Here is a 25,236-nt window from a genome sequence, read left to right on the forward strand (position 1 = left end):
GAAGCTGATCCACTTCACAGCTCCTGCAAGCATATTCCTCTACATCTTTTCGAAAATATGGAGGAGTGAAGAGACCAGCTAGCCCAATAACTAGGCTTATGCCGGGAAGCAACAGTGAGTCATCATTTCCTAGCACACATAAATTGTGTCTACATAATAACCAAGGCAGAGTCTAAGGGTGGAAGCCGACATGATGCCATGCAGACGCTTTTGGGTTACAATTCTCAATAGCCCCAGGCAGCATGGTGGTAGTTAAGGATGATGGGAATTGTAGTGCCTTCCATGGAGGGAAGGAATGGGGAGCCAGTGGCCTTCCAGATGTAAAGTTGCATGATTAGCAACTCTAGAAAGATCAAAAAAAGGAAAGGAAAGCTGATCTGAAATTCTGGGAAAGTGGAGGGGGTGGAAATTGGGGTATGTATGGAAACTTCATGCAACAATGAGTGAAACAATGCAGTGTTTTGAAATAATATCCTGACTGCCAAAGACACAACTGCAAAATTGCCCAGAGCTAAGTTTCGGCATTCGTCTCAATTCCAAAATGACATCTTACAGATGCAGACAGATGCAATGTCAATATAAATATCATTCCTTGAACTGTTTCCCTCTCCCTCTCTGTCTCTCACACACATACCTTAAATCTGTTTATGAAAGTAGTTCTTGCATCACCAATGCATTTGCTAATCTGGAGTCACCTGTCGGCAAGGATGCCGTCATTCAGAGTCAGCCAGCCAAATGTTTTGGATCGTGGTGCGTCTTGCAGACGGCTTCCCGGGCAGCAAACCTCTTTGGCTACCTGGAAAACAGGCCAGAGCAACGGTTACGCATTGAGCGAGAGAACTGAAATCTATGGAGCACGGCCTGTTTGGAACCCATTCACAGCGTTGGAGTGGGATGTTGAATTGCATGGGTACACTGACAGCGGGGAAAACTACTGGAAAACATATAGAAAAGCCAAACACAGCAGCAGGGCAGCCTGTCCATGAGGCGGTGCTTGGTGAAGAAGTTTCCTCAGGTTGCAGACAGTTGGTAGGGGCACTAGATTTAGGCACTAAAATATGTGCCACTGGCTGCCACCTGATATTGTTGCTTGCCTCCGCCGCCTCTAATGTCCCCTGCTACTGCTTTCTGCTCCTACAAAGCCCCTGCCATGGTGGTGGGGCATTGGAGAAGATATGGGGCACCACAGGAGATGTGGGGGAACAGTCACCATTTTCTGTTTGGCCTCAAGAGGCAAAATGTCCTGGGCCAGCCCTGACGGCCAATTCCAAAGCATGCAGAGAGTTTTGGTTTTTCGTGGCTATTTTCTCCCCTTCCTGCACGCCACTAACATACAGGCAAGCAACTACAGTGGTACCTTGGGTTAAGAACTTAATTCGTTCCGGAGGTCCGTTCTTAATCTGAAACTGTTCTTAAATTGAAACTGTTCTTAAACTGAGGTACCACTTCAGCTAATGGGGCCACCCGCTGCCACCGCCCGATTTCCATTCTCATCCTGAGGTAAAGTTCTTAGCCTGAAGTACTACTTCCAGGTTAGCGGAGTCTGTAACCTGAAGTGTCTGTAAGCTGAAGCGTCTGTAAGCTGAAGTGTCTGTAACGCAAGGTACCACTGTAGTACATTTTGCACAAATTCTTTGCACAGTGGTACCTCGGGTTACAGACACTTCAGGTTACATACGCTTCAGGTTACAGACTCCGCTAACCCAGAAATATTACCTCAGGTTAAGAACTTTGCTTCAGGATGAGAACATAAATCATGCTCCGGCGGCGCGGCTGCAGCAGGAGGCCCCATTAGCTAAAGTGGTGCTTCAGGTTAAGAACAGTTTCAGGTTAAGAACAGACCTCCAGAACGAATTAAGTTCTTAACCCGAGGTACCACTGTATATGATTTGGCCACCTGGATCAACTGACAGAGGACTGAAAGGTTGCGAGCATTATTAAGCCAACAATTTCTTCCTGGTATTTCTTTATTGATGGGCAGGACCACCAAACATGACTGGTATCTGCATTTGAGGGCCCAGACGTCCAACATTTGTCTCCTCATCCAGGTTATGCCAGCTACCGCCGGTAAATCCATTTAGAATAGCTGCCTCTTAGGCCCCATCTGCACTGCACATTTAAAGTAGTATCGTACCGCTTTAAACTACCATGGCTTCCCCCAAAGGATTCTGGGAGCTGTAGTTTGTGAAGAGTGGTGAAGGTTGTTAGGAGACCGATTCCCCTCACAGGGTTACACTTCTCAGAGCGATTTAACAACCATTTGCACAGAACTCTGGGAATTGTAGCTCAGTGAGGGGAACAGGGGTCTCCTAATAACCCTCGCTGACAACCTTCACAAACTACATCTCCCAGGATTCTTTGGGGGAAGCCATGGTTGTTTAAAGAAGTGGCATGATACTGCTTTAAATGCTTATTTAGGAGATCACTGAAAGCAGATGAAAACATCATCAGGATTTTAATCTCACTTGTAATGCAACAAACTTTATGGATAGATATAAAATATAGATTTGATATAATATGCAGTTGAAAACGTTGACATTAGGACCCACAGAGGGGATGGGGGGAGATCCTGAGATTCAGAGAAATCTCTGTATGTGGAAATGTATTTGGTTTTGTTATAAATCTATATTTGAAAAATCAAATTAAAAACATTTTTTAAAAAAAGATACTGCTTTAGATATATGGTGCAGCCGGGCCTTACATTCGCACACGGCGATGTTGTTGGTAATCCTTGATAATAAACTTTTATGCCATTTCTGCTGGGGAGAGTTCTTTGCCCACGTCCTTCTTAAAGTCTAGACCTGGCCTGCACAAGAAGTAGGACTGTTATGCCACCAGAGCTGTCTCTCTTCCACTCCTGTGAGAACAACAACAACAACTTAATAAATTTATTTATTTGGTTTTTCAAGTTAAAATTTTACAATCACAAACATACAACATAAAAACAAGATTCCAAAGAATCTCCTGGACTTCTCCTCCTCCCCTTTGTGGGTCCTATTATTAATCATTTCCTTCTGCACCTTTTATAATAATCCAAATCTTTTAAGGTAAAGGGTAAAAGGACCCTTGACCGTTAGGTCCAGTCGTGACCGACTCTGGGGTTGTGGCGCTCATCTCGCTTTATTGGCCGAGGGAGCCGGCGTACAGCTTCCGGGTCATGTGGCCAGCATGTGGCCAGCATGGCGAACCAGAGCAGCGCACGGAAACGCCGTTTACCTTCCCGCCGGAGCGGTACCTATTTATCTACTTGCACTTTGACGTCCTTTCAAATTGCTAGGTTGGCAGGAGCAGGGACCGAGCAACGGGAGCTCACCCCGTCGCGGGGATTCGACCCGCCGACCTTCTGATTGGCAAGTCCTAGGCTCTGTGGTTTAACCCACAGTGCCACCCGCGTCCCTCAGTTATATCCAAAATTCACCATTAAACTACAAGGGTTATTCAGATCCTTCTAACGATTTGAACTGTTTACAGTGTTTTTTAAGGTAAATTGTAAATTTTCCCTCCTGTGAAAATTAAAAGCACTGCTCTAAGCCAAGGCACCTTTGAGCACTGAAGGGAAGAATGGCTAAGGACCAGGGCTGGATTTAAGTTTGATGAGGCCCTAAGCTACTGAGGGTAATGGGACCCTTTATATATCCAGCTGTCCTTTGTTAACAACAAATTGTCACTGTCTTTTTGTGTTGAATATATGCTATATGGTAATTTATGGGCCTAATAGGTATCTAAAGGCATTTGCACATGCAGAATGTAGGCACCCTATATATAGAAATGAGCAAGCCAGTGATATTTTAGGGAGCAGGCCAGCAGGCGCAGCCCATTACTTACATCATAGGAGCCTACGCAACACAAAACACTGTTGCTGTATGTAGGTTTTATTTTATTTGTTTTTTATCTTACATTTTGGAAATGTACATCCAGTTTTTTTCTTTAGGGGGGGCAAGAGAGTGGGGCCCTAAGCTATAGTTTGTTTAGGGGGGTGAAATCCCCAAAAAGGATGTTACTTTTTTTCCTGTATGCCACAACACCTGTGAGAATATTGTTAGTGAAGAAGTGGAAGAAACAAGATTTACCAGCTATCGAAGAATGGCAGATGAAGATGGTGGACTATATGGAACTTGCCAAACTGACCAGGAGAATCCGAGACCAGAGAGAAGAGACGGTGGAAGAAGACTGGAAGAAGTTTAAGGAATATTTGAAGAAAATATGTTAATATTTAAACCTTAGAATAGCTTTGGAAGTGGATATAAGCTGTAGGGTTAGAAGTAGAAGATAGGGTGTTTTAAAATAGTATTATTTGTGAGTGATAAAATGTGAAGTTATTTTAAGTGTGATTAAAAAAAAGAGATGGTTAGAAACTGCTAAAGATGAAGTAAAATGCAAATCAGATGGGTGGGACTTGGAGAAGCCCACTTAGCAATGTTTAGAAAAATAAGGATATGACAAGAATTTGTTCGTATTGTTTGTCTTTTCTGTTTGTGTTTTTTATTTGTGTTATAAAATGATATTTTTTTTAAAAAAAGCAAAAGCTATAGTTTGTTTAGCTTATACACACATCTGGCACTGCTAAGGAGTGAGGTTGTGGTGAGGCGATGACACAAGGCATGGCAGTATTGGGAAGCTCAAATTTCCCCCTCATTGCTCATCACTTTTCTGGGGTCACAGAATATGATGTCTGAACGCAAACCCACATAATAACCGCACCTTTCAGTCCGATGGGAGCACCTGATGTTATCTGATTTCAGTCAACCTCATAATCTCCTGGGAAAACCAAAGATGTTGCAACCTTTACACAGGGCTTCTTCACGTAGAAACTGATCTTTAAGTCATCAGATGGAAAATAAATTACCTCAAGAGCAGAAATAGTTATAGTGTGAATCCAAGGCTTTGCTTATACATAGTTCCTGGACGTGGAAGATTCTCCCCTTTGTTTCTCATTTCCCCCCCAACCTTAAATTCAGTTTTCCGCATTTCTGAAGGGATTTGCATAAAAAAAACACACCTTATGAAAATGCTTCAGCATTTCAGTGCAAATTTAGGTCACATGTCAGGACTGTAGAGCATCATGTGCTATGGTCCTTCCTCTGCAGAACAATTTACCCCACACAACGGTTGTCAGCCTGTGGGTCCCCAGATGTTGTTGGACTACAACTCCCATCATCCCTGAGCTCTGGCCTTGCTAGCTGGGGTGATGGGAGTTGTAGTTCAACAACATCTGGGGACCCACAGGCAGAAGAAGTTTTTTTTTAAAAAAAAAACACACACGAAAGGAAGTTGAGCAGTTGGGGGAGAGGTGCAGGAAAAACAACTTACTCCTTAACTTAAAGAAAACAAAATAGATTATTGTGGACTTTAGGAAATGTAAATTGAATATTCAGCCACTCATTATTGAGGGGAAGTGTGTGGAACAGGTCTCGGTGTTTCGATTTCTGGGAATGGAGTTGAGAGATGACCTAACCTGGGGAGAAAACAGTAAAGACCTCATGAAGAGAGCACAGCAGAGGTTATATTTTCTGAGAATGCTCCGGAAAAACAATCTCTCAAAGGACCTGTTGATGGCATTTTACCATTGTATTGTGGAGAGTGTATGGTTTGGTGTGTGGTTTGGGAGCTGCACGGTCAGGAAAAAAACAATGCTGTCCAGGGTTGTAAATACTGCAGAGAGAATAACTGGGTGCACTCTTCCCACCTTGGATCAAATCTACGATTCCATGTGCCATAAGAAAGCTGCAGAGATAGTGCAGGATAGTGCGCACCCCGGAAATGATCTCTTTCAGCTTCTGGCTTCTGGAAGAAGGTACAGGGTTATTAAGACTAGGACTATCCACCTTAGAAACAGTTTCTATCCAAACGCGATTTTGGTTTTAAACGCAGTGTAAGATGGTATTTAATTATTTAATTATGGGGTATAAGAGTTTTTAGGGGGCTAAACAGGCTGGGATAGCAGGCTTGTTGGTTTTGAATGTCTGATGTAGATTTTTTTTCAATTTCGTTGTTCTGTATGGGACAATAGCAATAAAGATTATCGTATCGTAAAAAAACAAAATGCCCCCCCACTTTCTTAGAATCAGAATTTGCAGCCAGACAGGTTTCTATCAGGAAATACAGGCTGGTTGCTGATAGGATAGCAGACCCAAACACCCACACCACATTTTTAATCTGCTCCACACAAATATTTCGTGGTGATTCCGCTTGCGAAAATCCAGCTGGTTTTCCTTTGGCATTTCGTATGGGCATAAACACACTCAAACATGCGATTAAAAAAGGCCAGTCCAAACTTGCACGTGTTTCTTCCCTGACAACCTCCCTTAGTGACATCCCCGCCTCAAGAAACATACTGTCTCACAGAGACTAGGTGCTACACCTACAACCCTCAGATATACAGCTCTCAGTTATTTTATTTATTTTATACATGCATCTCCCACGCCCTGTGCATAAATGCCAGTTGCTGTCCTCATACTGGGGACTTTGCGTGTTTAGTGGTGTTCCTGTGTGTGCAAGAGAGACTTTTTCTGGAGAGGCGACCTCAGTTATCAGGTGAAGATCATGGAAAATCCTGCTCAATGATGGAGGAATTATACTTCCTGTGTACGGGGAACCTGCACATCTGTATCTTTGGAACATCATTCCCTCGGAGGAATTTCACATAGGAAAACAGGCAAACCCGTTTTCCATTCTGGGCGTATTCAGAGCACACCTTGTATTTCGTGGGTGTCTTCACACCAATTTCTTTCCCAGGCCAGAATATATTGCAGGAACAACTGGCACCTTGCGTATGCACCAGATCCCAATGGTATCAGTCTTTCCTCAGTATCCCGATTTTGGAGTTGGTCGCAGAGGAAAAGAAATCGTTTGGGATCACGTTACGAGATTGCCTTCTTCCATATGTACCAGCTCATTCCTTAAGATCATCAGAACCCCTTCTCCAGGTTCCCTTACTAGGGATCGGGGACAAATAAAATTAAATTTGCATTTAAAGCCGGATTTAGCAAATTCACAATTTGGTATTCCAAAACAACACGAGAACCAGAATGCAGCCATCCACAGAAATCCACACTTATCTGATTTCTGCAATGCCGTTCTCTAACAACCAGTGTTTACAAAAATGAATCTAAGATATAAATGTGTGTCAAGATGAATATACTCATGAAAATGGCATGCAAAAATGCATTGTGTTAGGAGAAATACTCCATACATCAGCATAGATGACCGCACGTGTGAGGTGGTAGATGATTTCCCTGTTTAGGGAAGCTTTTAATGTTTGACGGACTATTGTATTTTAATATTTTGTTGGAAGCCACCCAGAGTTGCTGGGGAAACCCAGCCAGATGGGCGGGGTATAATAAATAATAATAATAATAATAATAATAATAATAATAATAATAATAATAATAATTTTTATTATTATTATTATTATTATTATTATTATTATTATCTACCTGCGCTCCACCATAACCACCATCAGCCCCAACCAGCATAGCCAGTGGTCAAGGATTGTGGGAGTTGTATTCCAGTGATTACTGGAATGCTGTGATTACTAAGACCCAGCAAGGGTTTCTCAAAAACAAGTCATGCCAGACGAATCTCATTTCTTTTATCGATAGAGTTACAAGCTTGGTAGATCAGGGGAATACCATGGATGTAGTGTATCTTGATTTAAGGAAGGCTTTTTGACAAAGTCCCCCATGATAGCAGAAGCCAGTAAAATGTGTGCTGGACGAGGCAACTGTTTGGTGGAATTGTAGCTGGTTGACTGATCAAACCACTGATCCTGGAACAAGTGGGTTGCCACAGAGTTCTGTCCTGAGCCATTGTTGTTCAACAACTTTATAAACGCCTTGGATGAAGGAACTGAGGGGGTGCTTCTCAAATCTGCAGATGACACCAAACTGGGAGGGGTAGCTAATGCCTCAGAAGACAGAATCAGGATTCAAAATGGACTTGACAGATTGGAGAACTGGGAGCAAGCTAACAAAATGAATTTCAATAGGGGCTAATGTAAGGTTATGCACTTAGGCAGGAAGAACCAGATGCACAAATATAGGATGGGGGACACCCGGCTTTCTGGCAGTATATGTGAAAAGGGACGTTGGAATCTTAGAATCATAGAATCATAGAGTTGGAAGAGACCACAAGGGCCATCGAGTCCAACCCCCTGCCAAGCAGGAAACACCATCAGAGCACTCCTGACATATGGTTGTCAAGCCTCTGCTTAAAGACCTCCAAAGAAGGAGACTCCACCACACTCCTTGGCAGCAAATTCCACTGTCGAACAGCTCTTACTGTCAGGAAGTTCTTCCTAATGTTTAGGTGGACCACAAGCTTAACATGAGTCAAAAGTGTGATGCAGTAGCAAAAGAAAAGCTAATGCTGCTTTAAGCTACATCAACTGAAGTGCAGAGTCCAGGTCAAGGGAAGTACAGTGGTACCTCGGGTTAAGAACTTAATTCGTTCTGGAGGTCCATTCTTAACCTGAAACTGTTCTTAACATGAGGTACCACTTTAGCTAATGGGGCCTCCTGCTGCTGCCGTGCCGCAGCCACACGATTTCTATTCTCATCCTGAAGCAAAGTTCTTAACCCAAGGTACTACTTCCGGGTTAGCAGAGTCTGTAACCTGCAGCGTCTGTAACCCGAGGTACCACTGTAGTAGTACCACCACTCTATTCTGCCTTGGACAGACCACACCTGGAATACTGTGTCCAGTTCTGGGCACCACAATTTAAGAAGGATGTTGACAAACTGGAATATGTGCAGAGGAGGGCGACTGAGATGATCAAGGGTCTGGAAACCAAGCCTTATGAGGAGTGGTTGAAGGAGCTGGTTATGTTTAGCCTGGAAAAGAGGAGACTGAGAGGGAGATATGATAGCCATATCTCAAGAGCTGTCACATGGAAGAGTCAACAAGCTTGCTTTCTCCTGCTCTGGATGGTAGGACTCGAACCAATAGCTTCAAGTTACAAGAAAAGGAGATTCCGACGAAATATCAGGAAGAACTTTCTGAAGGTAAGAGCTGTTCGGCGGTGGAAGAGATTCTCTAGGGACTGGAGGCTTTTAAGCAGAGGCTGGATGGCCATCTGTCATGGGTGGTTTACTTGAGATTCCTGCCTTGCAGGGGGTTGGACTAGATGATCCTTGAGGTCCCTTCGAACTCTACAATTCTATGATTCTAAACCAGTAAACCACACCAGCTCTTGGAAGTGGGAAATCTTTGGCAGCCTGGGAGCTGCAGTCCCTTGTGGTCAACCTTTCAGGAGCCACATGTCAGTGGCAGGTGTGCCTGTGGGAACAGTAAGAGATGTGCTTCTTGTCTCTGCATGCCTTTGCACCCATTCTCCATCCAAAGTAAGGAAGGGCACATTCCAGCTGGTGATGTCAGCTGATGTGCACAGACTGATACCTGCTCAGTTCATCAGGGATTCCATGCAAATCACTTCCTATTAATAATGATAATATAATAAATTTATTTTAGGTAAAAGTAAAGGGACCCCTGACCATTAGGTCCAGTCGTGACTGACTCTGGGGTTGCTGTGCTCATCTCGCTTTATTGGCCGAGGGAGCCGGCGTACAGCTTCCGGGTCATGTGGCCAGCATGACTAAGCCCCTTCTGGCGAACCAGAGCAGCGCACAGAAACGCCATTTACCTTCCCACTGGAGCAGTACTTATTTATCTACTTGCACTTTGACGTGCTTTTGAACTGCTAGGTTGGCAGGATCAGGGACCGAGCAATGGGAGCTCACCCCGTCGCGGGGATTCGAACTGCAACTGCTGACCTTCTGATCGGCAAGTACCAGGCTCTGTGGTTTAACCCACAGCACCACCTGCGTCCCTAAATTTATTTTATTTATGAATAATTATGAATAATTTTGATTAACATCTGATACTCTTTTAAAATGTGTTGTGGGAGAGGGGATTATATTGGGGGGTTTTTTGTTCTTCTTTTTATTACGTCTTTTGTGTTTTATATTGTGTTTTTTATGTTGTGAACTGCTCGGAGATCTACGGCAAAATGGGGTGTGTGGGTGTGTTTGTACAAGTTTAATAAGTGATAATGATAATAATTTTCATTTGCAAATTTCACAAGGTAGAAAAGCAAGAAAAAGATTTTAAAAAATCAAAGAACAACAGAGAAGAGAGAAACAAAAGCACAACGATAAAAGTAAAAAAAGGCACCCCTGCCCATACGGGCCAGTCTTGACAGACTCTAGGGTTGTGCGCCCATCTCACTCAAGAGGCCGGGGGCCAGCGCTGTCCGGAGACACTTCCGGGTCATGTGGCCAGCGTGACAAAGCTGCATCTGGCGAGCCAGCACAGCACACGGAAACGCCGTTTACCTTCCTGCCAGTAAGCGGTCCCTATTTATCTACTTGCACCCGGGGGTGCTTTCGAACTGCTAGGTTGGCAGGCGCTGGGACCGAGCAGCGGGAGCGCACCCCGCCGTGGGGATTTGAACCGCCGACCTTTCGATCGGCAAGCCCTAGGCGCTGAGGCTTTTACCCACAGCGCCAGCTGCGTCCCATACAACAATAAAAAGGAACGTACGAAAACACTAAGATGTAAGGTGATATACAAATTTAATTAATGCTAGCACTAATAACGGTAGGTAGACCACTTCAGTTCATGGTGTGGATGGAGTCACCATTTACTCACTGTTTAGTTACCATTTCCCATTCTTTAGCACTTACTAGCTAAAGAATCCTGTTCCTGTGCAGTGAATGGAAGTACCAGTATGTTTTAAACTGCAATTGATTTCCGGATGTTTTTAACTGTAACCGATCTTAGACGTATAACGAATGAACGAATGAATAGCGTTTCTCGTTTTGCCCTGTTTCAAATCATGTATCTGCTTGCCACCCTGAGCTCTGGGAAAGGGGGTTGTGTGGGGGGAGGAGAGAGGAAGGGACAGATACAGATTCCATAAAGAAGGAGGAGATAAATTATTCAGCACGAAAAAGGAAAATGCAAATAAAATCTGTCAGGCGTCTCCCTCTTTCACTTGGAAGGGTGTTGCTCTCGAGGTTAAAGATAAGCTAGGAAAACTTAGTTTATCATGCATTAGCAGGCTAGATGATTCACAGCAAACCTCCCTAACTGTGTGAAAGGGCTGGCTAAACAAAGGGACATGCTTTGGAGGTGGATCTTCATCTCAGTTTTCCTCATAGTAGACTCAATGGAATGAATGGGCCAGATTCAGTCCATTTCAATAGGTCTACCCCGAGTACCCTGATACAGCCCAGGGTTTGTGCAGTACATTCATACTCACTGAGTGACAAGAGGCATCTCTCTGAAGAGGGGTAGCTAGACAACAATGTGCCCTCCATGTGTCGTTTGACTACAGCTCCCCAGAAAAGACAGCCGGGGGGGGGGGGGAGAGAACTATGGAAAGCCCCACAGGTGCACAGTTAAGCCAGTGTGGTGTAGTGGTTAAGAGCAGTGGACTCGTAATCTGGTGAACTGGGTTCGCCTCCCCGCTCCTCCACATGCAACTGCTGGGTGACCTTGGGCCAGTCACACTTCTTTGTAGTCTCTCAGCCCCACTCACCTCACAAAGTGTTTGTTGTCAGGGAGGAAAGGAAAGGAGAATATTAGCCGCTTTGAGACTCCTTCGGGTAGTGATAAAGCGGGATATCAAATCCAAACTCCTCCTCTTCTTCTTTCAATGCTACCAAGGAAAAAAAGGCCTGAGAAAATGTGGCGTAAGATACCACCATCCCATCGCATTGAGGGCCTTCAGGCGGTTCCCTCACTGTGAGAAGCCAAGTTACAGGGAACCAGGCAGAAGGCCTTCTCGGTAGTGACACCCGCCCTGTGGAACGCCCTCCCACCAGATGTCAAAGAAAACAACTACTACCAGACTTTTAGAGGACATCTGAAGGCAGCCCTGTTTAGTGAAGCTGTTAATGTTTCATGCATTACTGTATTTTAATATTTTGTTGGAAGCCAACCAGAGTAGCTGGGGAAGCCCAGCCAGATGGGCGGGGTATAAATAATAAATTATTATTATATTATCGCATTTCGAGCGACACCCTTCCACAGGAGATCAACTGTTATTATTCTCCGGTAAAAACACAGGCCAAAGGAGGTAACAGACGTTATCCTCTACGTCCTGAGAGACAGCGCGGATCAGTGCTTGCGGAACCACGTTGCAAAATCCAGGCGAGGTGTGAATTTTTAAAGGTGGGTGTGGTTCAGAAAACGGGGATGAGCTAGTTGTGCCTTTAAATGTGAACTGAATTGAGCTTATCCCCCTTCCCTGGTTAGTACTGACTCCAGGTTTTTTTAGGGCTTTTGGACCAGACCCAGTCCCTGGTCCCACTCTGCCACAATTATCGCCGGCTGCTTCCTCATCATTGCTCCTATTGGCTGGCTTGCCAGGCAGAGGGCCAATGAGCAAGCAAGAAGTGGCATCTGCTCCTCTCCCTTCTCATCATTGTCTGTCAATGACTGGACTAAGAAGGAATGGTGGAGACCGTCTCTCCCTTCTCCTGAACCTTCCCGAGAAGAGGAGGACAGTATAGATTTACAACAGTGGTTTGCAGAGGGTCACAGCTCAAGAGACAGAAGAGGGGCAAAGCTGGGAAGTAATGGGAGAAGCAGAGCAGGAACAGCTGGCTGACACAGTATCACTAGAGAGCATTCCAGACCCCCCTTCTCCCAGAACATGGCGAGCGATGGAAGCAGGAGAGCAGAGAGCCCAGAGGCAATTGTCCCTAACCAGTGCTGGATTTACGTATAAATTAAACAAGTTATAGCTTAGGGCCCCACTCTCTTGGGGGCCCCCAAAAAAACTAAAGTACAAATAAACTGGATGTACATTTCCAAAATCTAAGATAAAAAACAAATAAAATAAAACCTACACACAGTAACAGTGTTTTGTGTTGTGTAGGCTCCTATGATGTAAGTAATGGGCCCCGCTTGCTAGCCTGCTCCCTAAAATATCACTGGTTTGCTCATTTCTATATATAGGGTCCCTACATTTTGCATGGACTGGTTACAGTGGTACCTCTGGTTACGAACTTAATTCATTCCGGAAGTCCGTTCCTAACTTGAAACCATTCTGAACCTGAGGTACCACTTTAGCTAATGGGGCCTCCTGCTGCCGCCACGCCACCGGAGCACGATTTCTGTTCTCATCCTGAAGCAAAGTTATTAACCCGAGGTACTACTTCCGGGTTAGCAGAGTCTGTAACTTGAAGTGTTTGTAACCCGAGGTACCACTGTATTTTGTTATGTGCACATGGCTTTGGAAACCTATTAGGTCCATAAATTACCATATAGCATATATTCAACCCAAAAAACAACAGCGACAATTTGTTGTTGACAAAGGACAGCTGGACATATAAAGGGCCCCATTACCTTCAGTAGCTTAGGGCCTCATCAAACCTAAATCCAGCCCTGTCCTTAAGCTATTTGACCCCATCAACACCTAGCTGTATCTTTCTCACTAAGCTTTGTACATAATTGTCTATTGTATTATTTAACATTACTTTTAATATATTAGTGGCTCCGCAGTGATTTTAGCTTATAAATTTTATTGTCTAATGTTTCAGTTTGTATATTAAGGAGTTTCTATAGCATTGTGCAGATTAGGTCATGTTTTGACCATGTGAATGTTTTAAGCTTTTTGTATCAAACTAGTATATATTTTATGGAATGACATTGTATACATTGCAGCAGCCTTTGGCTATAAGCAATAAACTTGACTGACTGACTGTCCCTAAGCAGACACCGTAAGGGAGGTGGGTCTGTGGACACCCAAGAAGAGAAGGGGTGTGTGTGAGGAGATTACTCAGAGCAACACAATTATCCAAGAGACGGCATTTCTACGTTTCTCTCTGTGAATATTGAATAAAAGACCTTGGTAAGAGCTTCTTGTCTTTCCATTACTGGCAGCCTGCCATGGGGATCGGATTCCCTGAAGTCTGACATTGTCTAAGCCCGAGCATGACGTGGTTGAACAAGCAGGTTGCGATGGTGGCGGTGGGGTCAGGATACAAGAGGAGGGGCTTTGTATCCATGGCAGATGGTTACCTACGCAGATCTTTGATGCCTGGTGTGCAAACACAAGGTGGAAAACCACAGTGCGTCCTTGCTTTCTAGTCTGTCCATAGCTGCTGGTTGCAGTGACTATGTCCCACCTCCATAGTTGGAGGCCGTAAGTCCCTGAATGCCACTTTTTGGGAATCCCAACTGGTGAGGATGTCACCCTTCTTGTGGGTTCCCCGGAGGAGGAGGAGGAGGAGTTTGGATTTGATATCCCACTATATCACTACCCGAAGGAGTCTCAAAGCGGCTAACATTCTCCTTTCCCTTCCTCCCCCACAACAAACACTCTGTGAGGTGAGTGGGGCTGAGAGACTTCAGAGAAGTATGACTGGCCCAAGGTCACCCAGCAGCTGCATGTGGAGGAGCAGTGAAGCGAACCCGGTTCCCCAGATTACGAGTCTACCGCTCTTAACCACTACACCACACTGGCTCTGGTGCATCTGGTGGCATCTGGTGGACCACCATGAGAACATAATGTTGGACTAGATGGGACTTTGGTCTGCTCCATTAGGTCTCGTCTTACAGGTGGAATACAGGATCAGGTTTAAGGTGCTGGTTTTAACTTTTAAAGTCCTATACGGCCTAGGACCCTCGTACCTACAGAACCGCCTCTCCTGGTATGTCCCACGGAGGACCTTACGGCCCTCAAACAAAAACATCTTGGAGGTCATGGGCCACAGGGAGGTTAGGCTGGCCTTAACCAGAGCCAGAGCTTTTTCGGCTGTGGCTCCGATCTGGTGGAACGCTCTGTCACAAGAGACTAGGGCCCTTTGGGACTTGACATCTTTCCGCAGGGCCATGCAAGATAGAGCTGTTCCACCAGGCCTTTGGCCAAGGCACAGTCTGACCCCCTCCTTCTGTAATCCTCACAGAACTCTTCCCCAACGGTTGCCATCAATTTGATTTGAACTGATTTTATAATGAATTGGTTTTAGAATGCTGTATTATTTTACTATTGTTAGCCGCTCTGAGCCCAGCTTCGGCTGGGGAGAGCAGGATATAAATAAAATGTTGTTGTTGTTGTTGTTGTTGTTGTTGTTGTTGTTGTTGTTGTCAATTCCTGCACCAGCCCAGATACTAGTCTCCTTTCTACTCCTTTCCTATGAATAAGCCATGGCTCAGAGAATAGCAGGGATTGTAAAATGTGGTGTAGGGATTTGCTGTGGGTGTGGACTCATCATTTGTGTCTCCCGATCATGGAAATTTGCTGTCAGTTGCACCTGCATTTTATTTCCATGTAACCACCCACCCTCCTCATCTTCTCCCAAAGGTGTGTCTCTCCTCCCCTCCCACTTCCATTGGATGCTCCCCGAAACCTCAACGGGAATAAAGGCTTCATTCTAGAACGCCTCTCTTCTCTGAAGCCCTACTTGAAAGAGTCCTTGTTGCAGAAGAGCTGAGCTGGGCGCTTTTCTCCTCTTAGCCTCCTCGCCATTTCCATAGGCACATTCCTCGCCGCCTCTCCATCATCATCTCCTCCTCTCTCCTTCCCTCTTGTGACATTTATCAAGATGAACAAGTACCTTCTCCTGGGATTTTCCGTTCTGATCTTCTGCTCAGTTGGTAAGTGCCAGCTTTTATAAGAAAGGAGGGCAGTGTGTGTGTGTGTGTGTGTGTGTGTGTGTGTGTTTCCTGGAAACATTTGTGCGAATAATAGTGAACAGAAAGGGATTGTGTAAAAAAAAAAAAAGATGGAGAGGGAGATGATATAGATAGATAGATAGATAGATAGATAGATAGATAGATAGATAGATAGATGTCAGACTACAGTGGTACCTCAGGTTAAGTACTTAATTCATTCCGGAGGTCTGTACTTAACCTGAAACTGTTCTTAACCTGAAGCACCACTTTAGCCAATGGGGCCTCCTGCTGCTGCCGCACCGCCAGAGCACGATTTCTGTTCTCATCCTGAAGCAAAGTTCTTAACCTGAAGCACTATCTCTGGGTTAGCGGAGTCTGTAACCTGAAGCGTATGTAACCTGAAGCGTATGTAACCAGAAGTACCACTGTAGTCAATTAAGTTTTAAGAAAAGAGGGAGAATGAGTGGGCATTTTATCTCCCTCATTTGCCTACCTGGAGTTCACCTGGAGAGAATAATCTGTCTGTAGCTGGCTCAGGTTTGCCATTCTGGTCCATGTGGTGTTGGTGGTTCAGCAGCACAAGCTCTGGCAGTTATAGTGTGTGCAGGGGTTAGAGAAAGGAGAGAAGATCATCCCAGGGAGCATTTAAATGCAAAAGTACTTAATTTGCACCTTCCAAAACAACTCACCTGTGTGAATTTTGCAATGCAATTCTCCAGGCAAGTAATGCATACAACAATGTGTGCATTAGGGTAATGTGTGCACAACCCGCGTCTATTCGTGCAAATAACACAGAGAACCACATTGTATTAGCGGGAGTGACCTGCGGGAATGTTTTTGTGAGGACACCTAAAGAATGCTAAAGTGGAAATGTGTTTAGCTGAATCTAATTGGAAAGATGAAATGCTGACAGAAACTGAAATCAACCGATTCACCTTTTACTAGTGGGAGTACATAGGAGTGGATCCAACCAAATCATATTCAGAGGAGACCCTCAATTAGATATAAGTTAGTTATGTCCATTAATTTCAATGTGTCTACTCTGGGTAAGACTATCACTGGCTGCCTCCCTTTTTTAAAAAAAGCAAATCTAAAGGATTGTGAATGGAAAGGTGAGCCAGGCATTAACTCGTGTTTGAAATTTTGAATAAGGATACTTTTTCTCCCCCTTGTGAGTGTTGCTGGAGGTTTATAGTTTACGACAGGTCTAGTGGTGGCTCTTTTGAGTCAAGCCAGCCAGCAAGGAAACAAAAACTGTTACTACTACTCCTTGGACCGCATATGTCTGCTTAGCAAGGCAGGAGATATGTTCATGATTAACTTTTGATAAGGCAATCATCTTAATGATTATTCTGCATTGCTTTTAATAGTGTTTTGTCATTTATTGTGTGTGTGTGTGTGTGTGTGTGTGTGTGTGTGTGTGTATCTATATACATGAGCGCACGCACATAGAGAGCTGTAGAAGGCCATTATATTTTATGAGAAGTGACATATACAGTGGTACCTCTGGTTACGAACCTAATTCGTTCCGGAGGTCCGTTCTTAACCTGAAACTGTTCTTAACCTGAGGTACCACTTTAGCTAATGGGGCCTCCCGCTGCTGCCACACGATTTCTCTTCTCATCCTGAGGTAAAGTTCTTAACCTGAGGTACTATTTCTGGGTTGGCGGAGTCTGTAACCTGAAGCATCTGTAACCCGAGGTACCACTGTAGTTACTTTTAATAAATCAAGCAATGTTCCAGAGACAACCTCCCCCTTCATATTCCCTTCCCTGATTTTAACACCTTCGTGAAAAGTCTCATGGACCCCATTTTTAAAGGACTGCCTGGGCTTCTTGGGAGAGGAACAGGACTCCATACAGGTGTGCCTGTTTCAAGGCGTCGCTCCCCCTCAACATATCCAGGCACCACTAACAATCTCGGAAATCTCTCAGTGAAAAAACATTGCCTGCCTTCCTCCAAGCTGCTTACATCTCCACACGTTCCATTACTCTTTGCCCCTTTCTGCCATCTTTCCATCTATTTCTCAGCTCAGCACATCCAGCCCACAATGGAGCAGCTAGGATTTTCACAGCACTCGCATTTCAGCTCCAGGTACAACAGTTATCGCCCTTCATCTCAACATTAACCCACCCATCTGCCATATTCCATAATGGAAAATAAATGCACAAACCATAATATCCAGTGCTGCCTGCTGGAGAAATCTGTTTGGGTGTGGAATCTTCATTGCTTTGGAGCTTTGAAGAACTCAGAAAACAATCCATTTAACCACAGGTGCATCATTCATTTAGGAAAGGGGAGTGTTGGTAATTGTGCTAGGGAGGGGTGAATGACTCAGCCACTGAAAAACAGAGTCTTATAAAAAGGTGTCTCACGAGTGCCTTACCCTCTGTAAAAGAAGGAAGCCCAGTCTGGAGGAGAAAAGAAGATGAGGAGCATAAAAAGCCAATCCAAATTCCTGGCATCTCGAAACTATGGTTGCAGCCACACCTCAAACTGCCTACCGCTGACCTATGGTCCTCAAAAACTTTTCCCAGAAAGACTGAAAAACTTCCCCCACCCCTGTTCCAAACTGCTTGCATAAAACATAGGCCGCATCCATACCATACGTTAAAGACACTCAACTTTCTCCACATGTCCCTGGAAACCGTGGTTTGCTAAGGATGCTGGGGATTGTAGATCTGTGAGGGGTAAACTGTGGTTTGCAGGATCCTTTGGAGGAAGCCACTTTAAAAGTGCTCTCAGTGTATTACATGGATGCGATCAAAGAACTATTGAGCCGGGTACAGTGGTACCTCGGGTTAAGAACTTAATTCGTTCTGGAGGTCTGTTCTTAACCTGAAACTGTTCTTAACCTGAGGTACCACTTTAGCTAATGGGGCCTCCTGCTGCTGTCGTGCAATTTCTGTTCTCATCCTGAGGCAAAGTTCTTAACCTGAGGTACTATTTCTGGGTTAGCGGAGTCTGTTACCTGAAGAGCCTGTAACCCAAGATACCACTGTATTTAGAATGAAAGAAGATACTAGTTGTAATAACACTTCACCACGGAATAATCTGCCTAAAACAGTCTATTTAGCCCCTTCCACCCCTGCACAGAAATGATTCAGTCCCTATTGGGCAGTGCCTATGATAACATGCATCCTCTTTTTTTTAACTGACTTGTAATTTTAAAAGGTTATCTTAACCATTTGACAAAAGGTTCTATAATATTGTGGAATAAAGGGCAGGAGAGGAGTACGTTTAGTTAGACACTGTTCTGCACATCAGACTTTATTTTTAAAAACCCAAGATTACTTCTCCTTTTCAGTAATCAGAATATTGCAAGTTACAGGTAGGTAGCCGTGTTGGTCTGCCGTAGTCGAAACAAAATAAAAATATTCCTTCCAGTAGCACCTTAGAGACAAACTAAATTTGTTATTGCTCATACCAATAACGAACTTAGTTGGTCTCTAAGGTGCTACTGGAAGGATTTTTTTTTATTTTGTTTCAAAATATTGCAGTTCAGTGAGTGAAATTAGCCATATCAGGAACTGGTCACGGATCTGGTCTGCTCAACTCCATTTTATGTATCTTCACGAGTGTCAATGTGGTGCCCTCTAGTTGTTGTCGGGTCTAAAATTCATATCATAGAATCATAGAATCATAGAGTTGGAAGAGACCACAAGGGCCATCGAGTCCAACCCCCTGCCAAGCAGGAAACACCATCAGAGCACTCCTGACATATGGTTGTCAAGCCTCTGCTTAAAGACCTCCAAAGTAGGAGACTCCACCACACTCCTTGGCAGCAAATTCCACTGTCGAACAGCTCTTACTGTCAGGAAGTTCTTCCTAATGTTTAGGTGGAATCTTCTTTCTTGTAGTTTGGATCCATTGCTCCGTGTCCGCTTCTCTGGAGCAGCAGAAAACAACCTATCGGCTCCAACATGACCAATGGGCACAGATTATGGGAGTTCTAGCCCAACAACAGCAATAATAATAATAATAATAATAATAATAATAATAATAATAATTTATTATTTGTACCCCGCCCATCTGGCTGGGTTTCCCCAGCCACTCCCAGCTAGAGGGAATCCCCTTTTTCCAGAACATAATACAGTGGTACCTTGGGTTACAGATGCTTCAGGTTGCAGACACTTCAGGTTACAACTCCACTAATCCAGAAATAATACCTCAGGTTAAGAACATTACCTCAGGATGAGAACAGAAATTGCATGCTGGTGGTGCAGCAGCAGCAGGAGGCCCCATTAGCTGAAGTGGTACCTCAGGTTAAGAACAGTTTCAGGTTAAGAATGGACCTCCAGAACAAAATAAGTTCTTAACCTGAGGTACCACTGTACCTACAAGGAACTGACCCAGGATGGATTACTATAGTCATGCTGCTGATTGTTAGATGAGGACTTTTTGTGGACTGGGCGTACTTGCCTATTGGTTCCCTATTTCACGTCTCACTGCATGACGTGAATGTTTGACAGGTTTCTGGTACATGTAACTGCGACGGGAAGCATCCATGCTCCAGGCTGGGCAGGGAAAGGAAGCCTTCTGCTTTAGGAACAGAAGAACTGGATAGGGCCCAAAGCCCATCTAGCCTAGCAGCCTTCTCTCACGATCTCCAACCAGATGACCGTGGAAAGTCTTGCAAGCAACAGCAAACACCTCACTTGAGATTCCCAGCAAATGGCATTTTGAAGCATAGTGCCTCCCACACTATGAAGGTTGCTGCTGCTTTTAATTAATCTTCTGTTGGGAAAGAGAGCAGCACAATGTTTCCACAGGACCTGCTTCAAAGCTGGCGAGAGTCGCTTGAACAAATTAGCAAAATGCCACTCACGAGAGTGTTCTTGTCCCGGTTCCAGCTTGCTGTTATTTCTACCATGTGTGTTAATCCCAGCAATGATTCATGTGCTATCCTAGAGCATTCTCAGTGGTGTTAATTAAACTCTCTCACAAACGTGTGACTGTTCTTTTGGGACGTCCTGGGCTACCTCTTTCTTTTAAAACTTCATTATTATTATTGTTTAGGGAGAGGCCAGTCTCAGCATTTAACTTTTTTATTTATGTTGAGCTCTTAGCATTTTGCCTTTGACTAGTCTTAGGATAACAGAAAATAATAGAAATATTTAGAAAATCAACTTTGTGTTTAGTTTTTTTAAATATTTTGTATTGATTTCTTAATTTCAGGTAACTTTTATTTTAATCAAAAGATATAAACACAACACAAAGAGATACCAAAACAGACTGCAGACTGTAAATGAAGTTGTTTGTTTACAAGATTTATAACCCACCCAACTTTCCAAGTTGCTCAAAGCTACATAGGCATTACTCCGAACCCTCCTTAAGCTCATAGAGATCACAGAATTGTAGAGTTAGAAGGTACCTTGAGGATCATCTAGTTCAGCCTTTCTCAACCTGTGGGTCCCCAGATGTTGTTGAACTACAACTCCCATCACCCCTAGCTAGCAAGGCCAGAGCTCAGGGATGATGGGAGTTGTAGTCCAACAACATCTGGGGACCCACAGGTTGAGAACCGCTGATTCTAGTCCAGCCCCCTGCAATGCAGGAATATGTAGCTGTCCTTTTCTGCTAGGAGGGTGAACAAGGTTCAAAGTCCCACTCAAAGATTCAGGAATGAATTGCAGGGGTAGGAAAAAGGGTTATCCAGCTACATCATACTCAAGAGCAGACCCACCTAAACGAATGAACGTGAATTACTTAGGTGCATGGATTTTAACGGATCTGCCCTGAATATGAACGGTGTTAAAATATCACCCAGCGCATATTAAGAGTTCATTGTGGCTGCTTTTTTAAATATACCTCACTATAATCACAGCTGTGTTATCAACACAGGGCAAACAGGCATCCTTTTGCAGCGAAGATTTATGAGCTTCCTGCGGTTTCCTCCCCTAAAACCGAAACCACGGCACGTCTATCTCTTCTTTTTTCAGCACAAGGTCTGATGTGCAAAGTTTGTAAATTCAAAGTCGGCGACCTCTGCTTCGATTCCGATGAACCCTGCAAAGCCGATGAGGGCCAGTACTGCGAAACAACCAAAGTGTATACAGGTGAGACTGGGAAAGAGAGATTCCTCTGGTGTTTCAGCATACAATACATAGAATTGTGGTTAGAAGGGAACCCCAAAGGTCATCTAATCCAACCCCCTGCAACGCAGCCACCCCAGCTAATCCCAGCCTCCCATCCTCCTTCCACAACCTGGAATGGTCCAGGTCAGCCTTATGCTGGCTGGGGCTCATGGGAGTTGTAGTCCAAAACTTCTGGTCAAGGCAGTGCTGGGATATATCAGTTGTGCAGGGTGAGTAATGACCCCCTCCCCCAAAGGAAAGGGCGCAGCACTCAGATCTCTCCAAATATCTCTGTAACACAGGATTGGATTTCATAAAATCATAGCCTTGTAGAGTTGGAAGGGACCACGAGAGTTCATCTCATCCAACACCCCCCCCCCCCCGCAATCCAGGAATCTTTTGCCAATCGTGGGAATTGAACCCACGAGCCTGAGATTAAGAGACTCATGCTGTACAAACTGAGCCACTTCTGGATATTTTTTTAAAAAAAAATAAACCCAAATCATTCGAGACCTGCCGGACCAAACCAAAGGCCCATCGAGCCAAGCATCTGATTCTCACAATAGTCAACCTCGTGCCACTCTTGACCCCCCACAAGTAGGAGATGATTGCAGTCGCACGCTCCTGCTTGTGATAATTCGGAGGCATGTTGCCTTCTGACAGAGCATTCTTCCTTCTGCAGAGGTCTCCTGCATTCAAACTGCTCCCTCCAAATGGAGCATTCCCCCCCTTCAGAAAAAGTGCTGTGCATTCAAACAGTTCCCTCTGAATGGACTTCAAAGGGGTTCCCGGCAACTACCAATCAAAGTTCAGAGGAGGCTGGCAGTAGCCGCCACTCAGCTGATCGGCAGTTACGGCAAATCTGTTTGAAGGTGCCCTTCCAGTAGCGATCAGCTGCTTGGCGCTGAAAGTGCCTCTTCAAAGGAGCTTTCCTTCCTTCACATCTGTTTGGGGAAGTTTTAAATGTTTGATGTTTTGTAGCTTTATTGTTATTATTATTAATATTCTGCCAGAAACCGCCCAGAGTGGCGGGGAAACGCAGCCAGATGGGTGGGGTATAAATGATAAATCATCATCATCATCATCACACAGCTCTTCCTCCTCTCCCACCAGGTAGAATAAAGCTCTTCACCAAACATGGCTGTGGCAAGTACTCAGAGCTCTGCAACAAGACTGAGCAGAGGGACAACGTCTTTGACATGAACTATAACCGCACGTGCTGCAACTACGACTTGTGCAATGGAGCAGCCACGACCAATCCCAGTCTCCCGTTCTTCGCTGGCCTCAGCTTGGCCCTGGGGTGGTGGCTGGCCCACTAAGATCGAGGAGTAGCAGTGATGTTCTTCCCACTAACAGACCCTCTGCATCACCTCGACCACCTTTGAGCCTGCGGCGTGTGCCCATGTGCCAAAATTTCCCTCGCATGTGCGGATTTCAAATCTTCCCACCTCGTTCACTGCCTCTCCTGTAGGCTTGGTTAACTTGTGGACCCTCCAAGCCCAATGCAACCTGCCTGCCATCAGCAATGGTCCACCAGAGGACCACCAGCAATGGTCCACCAGTCCACCAGTCTTCTCTTCCCTCTACTCTACCTGGGGAGCTTTGACAAGCATAGCTGGTGGGTTGTGTTTGGCTTGTTGGGTCACAGGAATGTTAGGCCTTGCCTACTCTGTGTATCAGGATTGGGAAAACTTTTTTCCAGACTGGGCACCATATTCCCTTCTGGGGGCCACATGGCAGTGGTGGGCGGGGCCAGAGGCAAAAGTGGGAGGAGCAACGGGTGCAATTCCTCCCCTCCTTTGTACAGTAGGATCGTTTATGGGCACACTCGCACACCCCTCCACACCCTCTGCTGACTGGAATGTGTCCTCACACTCTTGCTTGCCCAAAGGGAAGATAGTGTTAGTTTCTGTTTCTCACTGTGCAGCAGTGCTTCTCTATGGAAGCAGAGAGCAACTGAACAAATGAACAAAGGAAACAGGAAACCAGTAACATCACATCCGTCTCTAGTCTCCCGTGAGACTGCCAATAGCCTGGACTGTCTGTGGAATGTAAGCACAGTCCTGGGACTTGCAGCAGCTGCACAGTGAGAAACAGAAACTAACATCAACCATCCTCTGCTACCACTTGTTGGAAAAATGCCCCCGGGAAGGGTGCCAACTTCCCAAAACACCGGACTTCTCTCCGATGGTCACTCTCTGGCTGGAATCATCCCTCAGTCCAGAGAGACCCCTCCGTCCTGAGAGGAGCACACTAATCTTCTGGCATCCCATCACAGAAGAAAGAGACAGTCCGTAGTCTACTCACTACTTTATTAAGACTGTACACGCAGCTCTTACAAGCATGACTGCTCTCCTGAGCAGCAAACACAAGAGTCTCTGACTCGACTCACACTTCGGCTCAGAAGCGAAAGTAACTCTTTGGTTACATGAGAACTGGCAGAGACTTCCTGTCTCACGCTCAGAGACATCACATGATGTCAACACTGTAGCTGCTCTTCGCAGCTGGTGAGATATGTAATCCCAACATATAGAGAGAGGTGGTGGAGTGTGTGTGTCCTGGGGAGAGGGGCTGTGGCCTAGGGAGATCTTGTAATTTCTCCATGCATCATCCACCTACCAAGCAGCTTTTGAAAATCCAAAACCAGGTGATTTAAGCTGTACCCGTGAACTCTTCTCTGCTTTGTTCAAACTGATGATGAAAGTAAACCCAATCAGAAAGGCCTGCATGCCTTGCTCCGTGTTTTCATTAAGCCTAAGTAGGTGCAACACAGACCGCAGGACGTGGCTTCCTTATTCACCCCTGCCCCCCTCTCCTCCACACCCTGTTTTGTTTCCCCTTCATCAGATTTTTAAAATTGTGAGCTCCTTAGGGGCAGAGCGGGTTTTGTGCTCTGGAAAGCACATTGTGTGGCGCCAGGTAAATAAAAATAAAATAAAGTAAAAATAAAAATAAAACTCATGCTCTTAACACATGGCCTACATGCCAAAGAAGACAGGACAGCTGCCTCTTAACAGGCATTGCTCAGGAATTCTAAGAAACCCCCAAACCAGTGCAGTTTTGAAATTGGTGGTTAAAACACGGAACCTGCTCCTTGGTCTCAGGAACCACCATTCAAAATTTCTGAACAGCCCAGTCCACCATCTTGACTCAAAATAGCATCTGTGTCCAGAATGTAGACCTTCTCCTTGATCTCTGGAGTCACACTGCAAAATTTGGTTAAGCTTTCTTAAGAGCAGAGGCATGCCTAGCCTCCGCCATCTTGATTCAAAATGGCGGCCAGCATCCAAACAGCTATTGCAAACACCACCCCTCACCTCAGGAAACCTCACGCCAAGTTTGATAACAATATCTCTAGAGGTGGCTGAACCTATAGGCAGCAGACGGACAGATTGGCAAACTGCTTTCCAAAATATATAATAGTGATAAATATATATATGATGGTATGTATGTGTGGGAAGGAGAATGGTATTCTGTAGACCAAAGGTAGCAATGTGTGAGTCAGACAATGGCATTGGGTATGTAAGAGCAAAGA

General features: G+C 44.9%; 1 protein-coding gene and 2 long non-coding RNA genes across 3 annotated transcripts; 2 read left to right on the forward strand and 1 right to left on the reverse strand.

Annotated features, from left to right (window-relative positions):
• Positions 1–527: 527 nt before the first annotated feature.
• Positions 528–18,946, reverse strand: LOC308581325. Its single transcript, XR_014004971.1, has 3 exons — positions 17,798–18,946; positions 2,702–2,857; positions 528–796 (listed from the first exon to the last, which is right to left on the reverse strand). It is a non-coding gene; the product is annotated as an uncharacterized lncRNA (long non-coding RNA).
• Positions 15,355–24,425, forward strand: LOC308581200 (lymphocyte antigen 6 complex locus protein G6c-like). The gene is made up of 3 exons (XM_081183727.1): positions 15,355–15,606; positions 21,567–21,683; positions 22,815–24,425. The coding sequence occupies exons 1-3, from the start codon at positions 15,555–15,557 to the stop codon at positions 23,018–23,020; spliced, it is 375 nt and encodes a 124-aa protein (XP_081039853.1). The 5' UTR covers positions 15,355–15,554; the 3' UTR covers positions 23,021–24,425.
• LOC308581377 lies at positions 19,133–20,572 on the forward strand. Its single transcript, XR_014005030.1, has 2 exons — positions 19,133–19,234; positions 19,523–20,572. It is a non-coding gene; the product is annotated as an uncharacterized lncRNA (long non-coding RNA).
• Positions 24,426–25,236: the final 811 nt, after the last annotated feature.

The sequence above is a fragment of the Podarcis bocagei genome, assembly GCF_964188305.1.
Source record: "Podarcis bocagei genome assembly, chromosome: 2".
NCBI classification, from domain to species: Eukaryota; Metazoa; Chordata; class Lepidosauria; order Squamata; family Lacertidae; genus Podarcis; species Podarcis bocagei.

Bases quoted from the DNA above. Each gene is read 5' to 3' on its own strand.
- LOC308581200 (XM_081183727.1), top strand. From the start codon at position 15,555: ATGAACAAGTACCTTCTCCTGGGATTTTCCGTTCTGATCTTCTGCTCA. The intron at 15,607-21,566 runs GTAAGTGCCAGC...TTCTTTTTTCAG, and splicing joins TCTGATCTTCTGCTCAGTTG to CACAAGGTCTGATGTGCAAA. The intron at 21,684-22,814 runs GTGAGACTGGGA...CTCTCCCACCAG, and splicing joins AACAACCAAAGTGTATACAG to GTAGAATAAAGCTCTTCACC.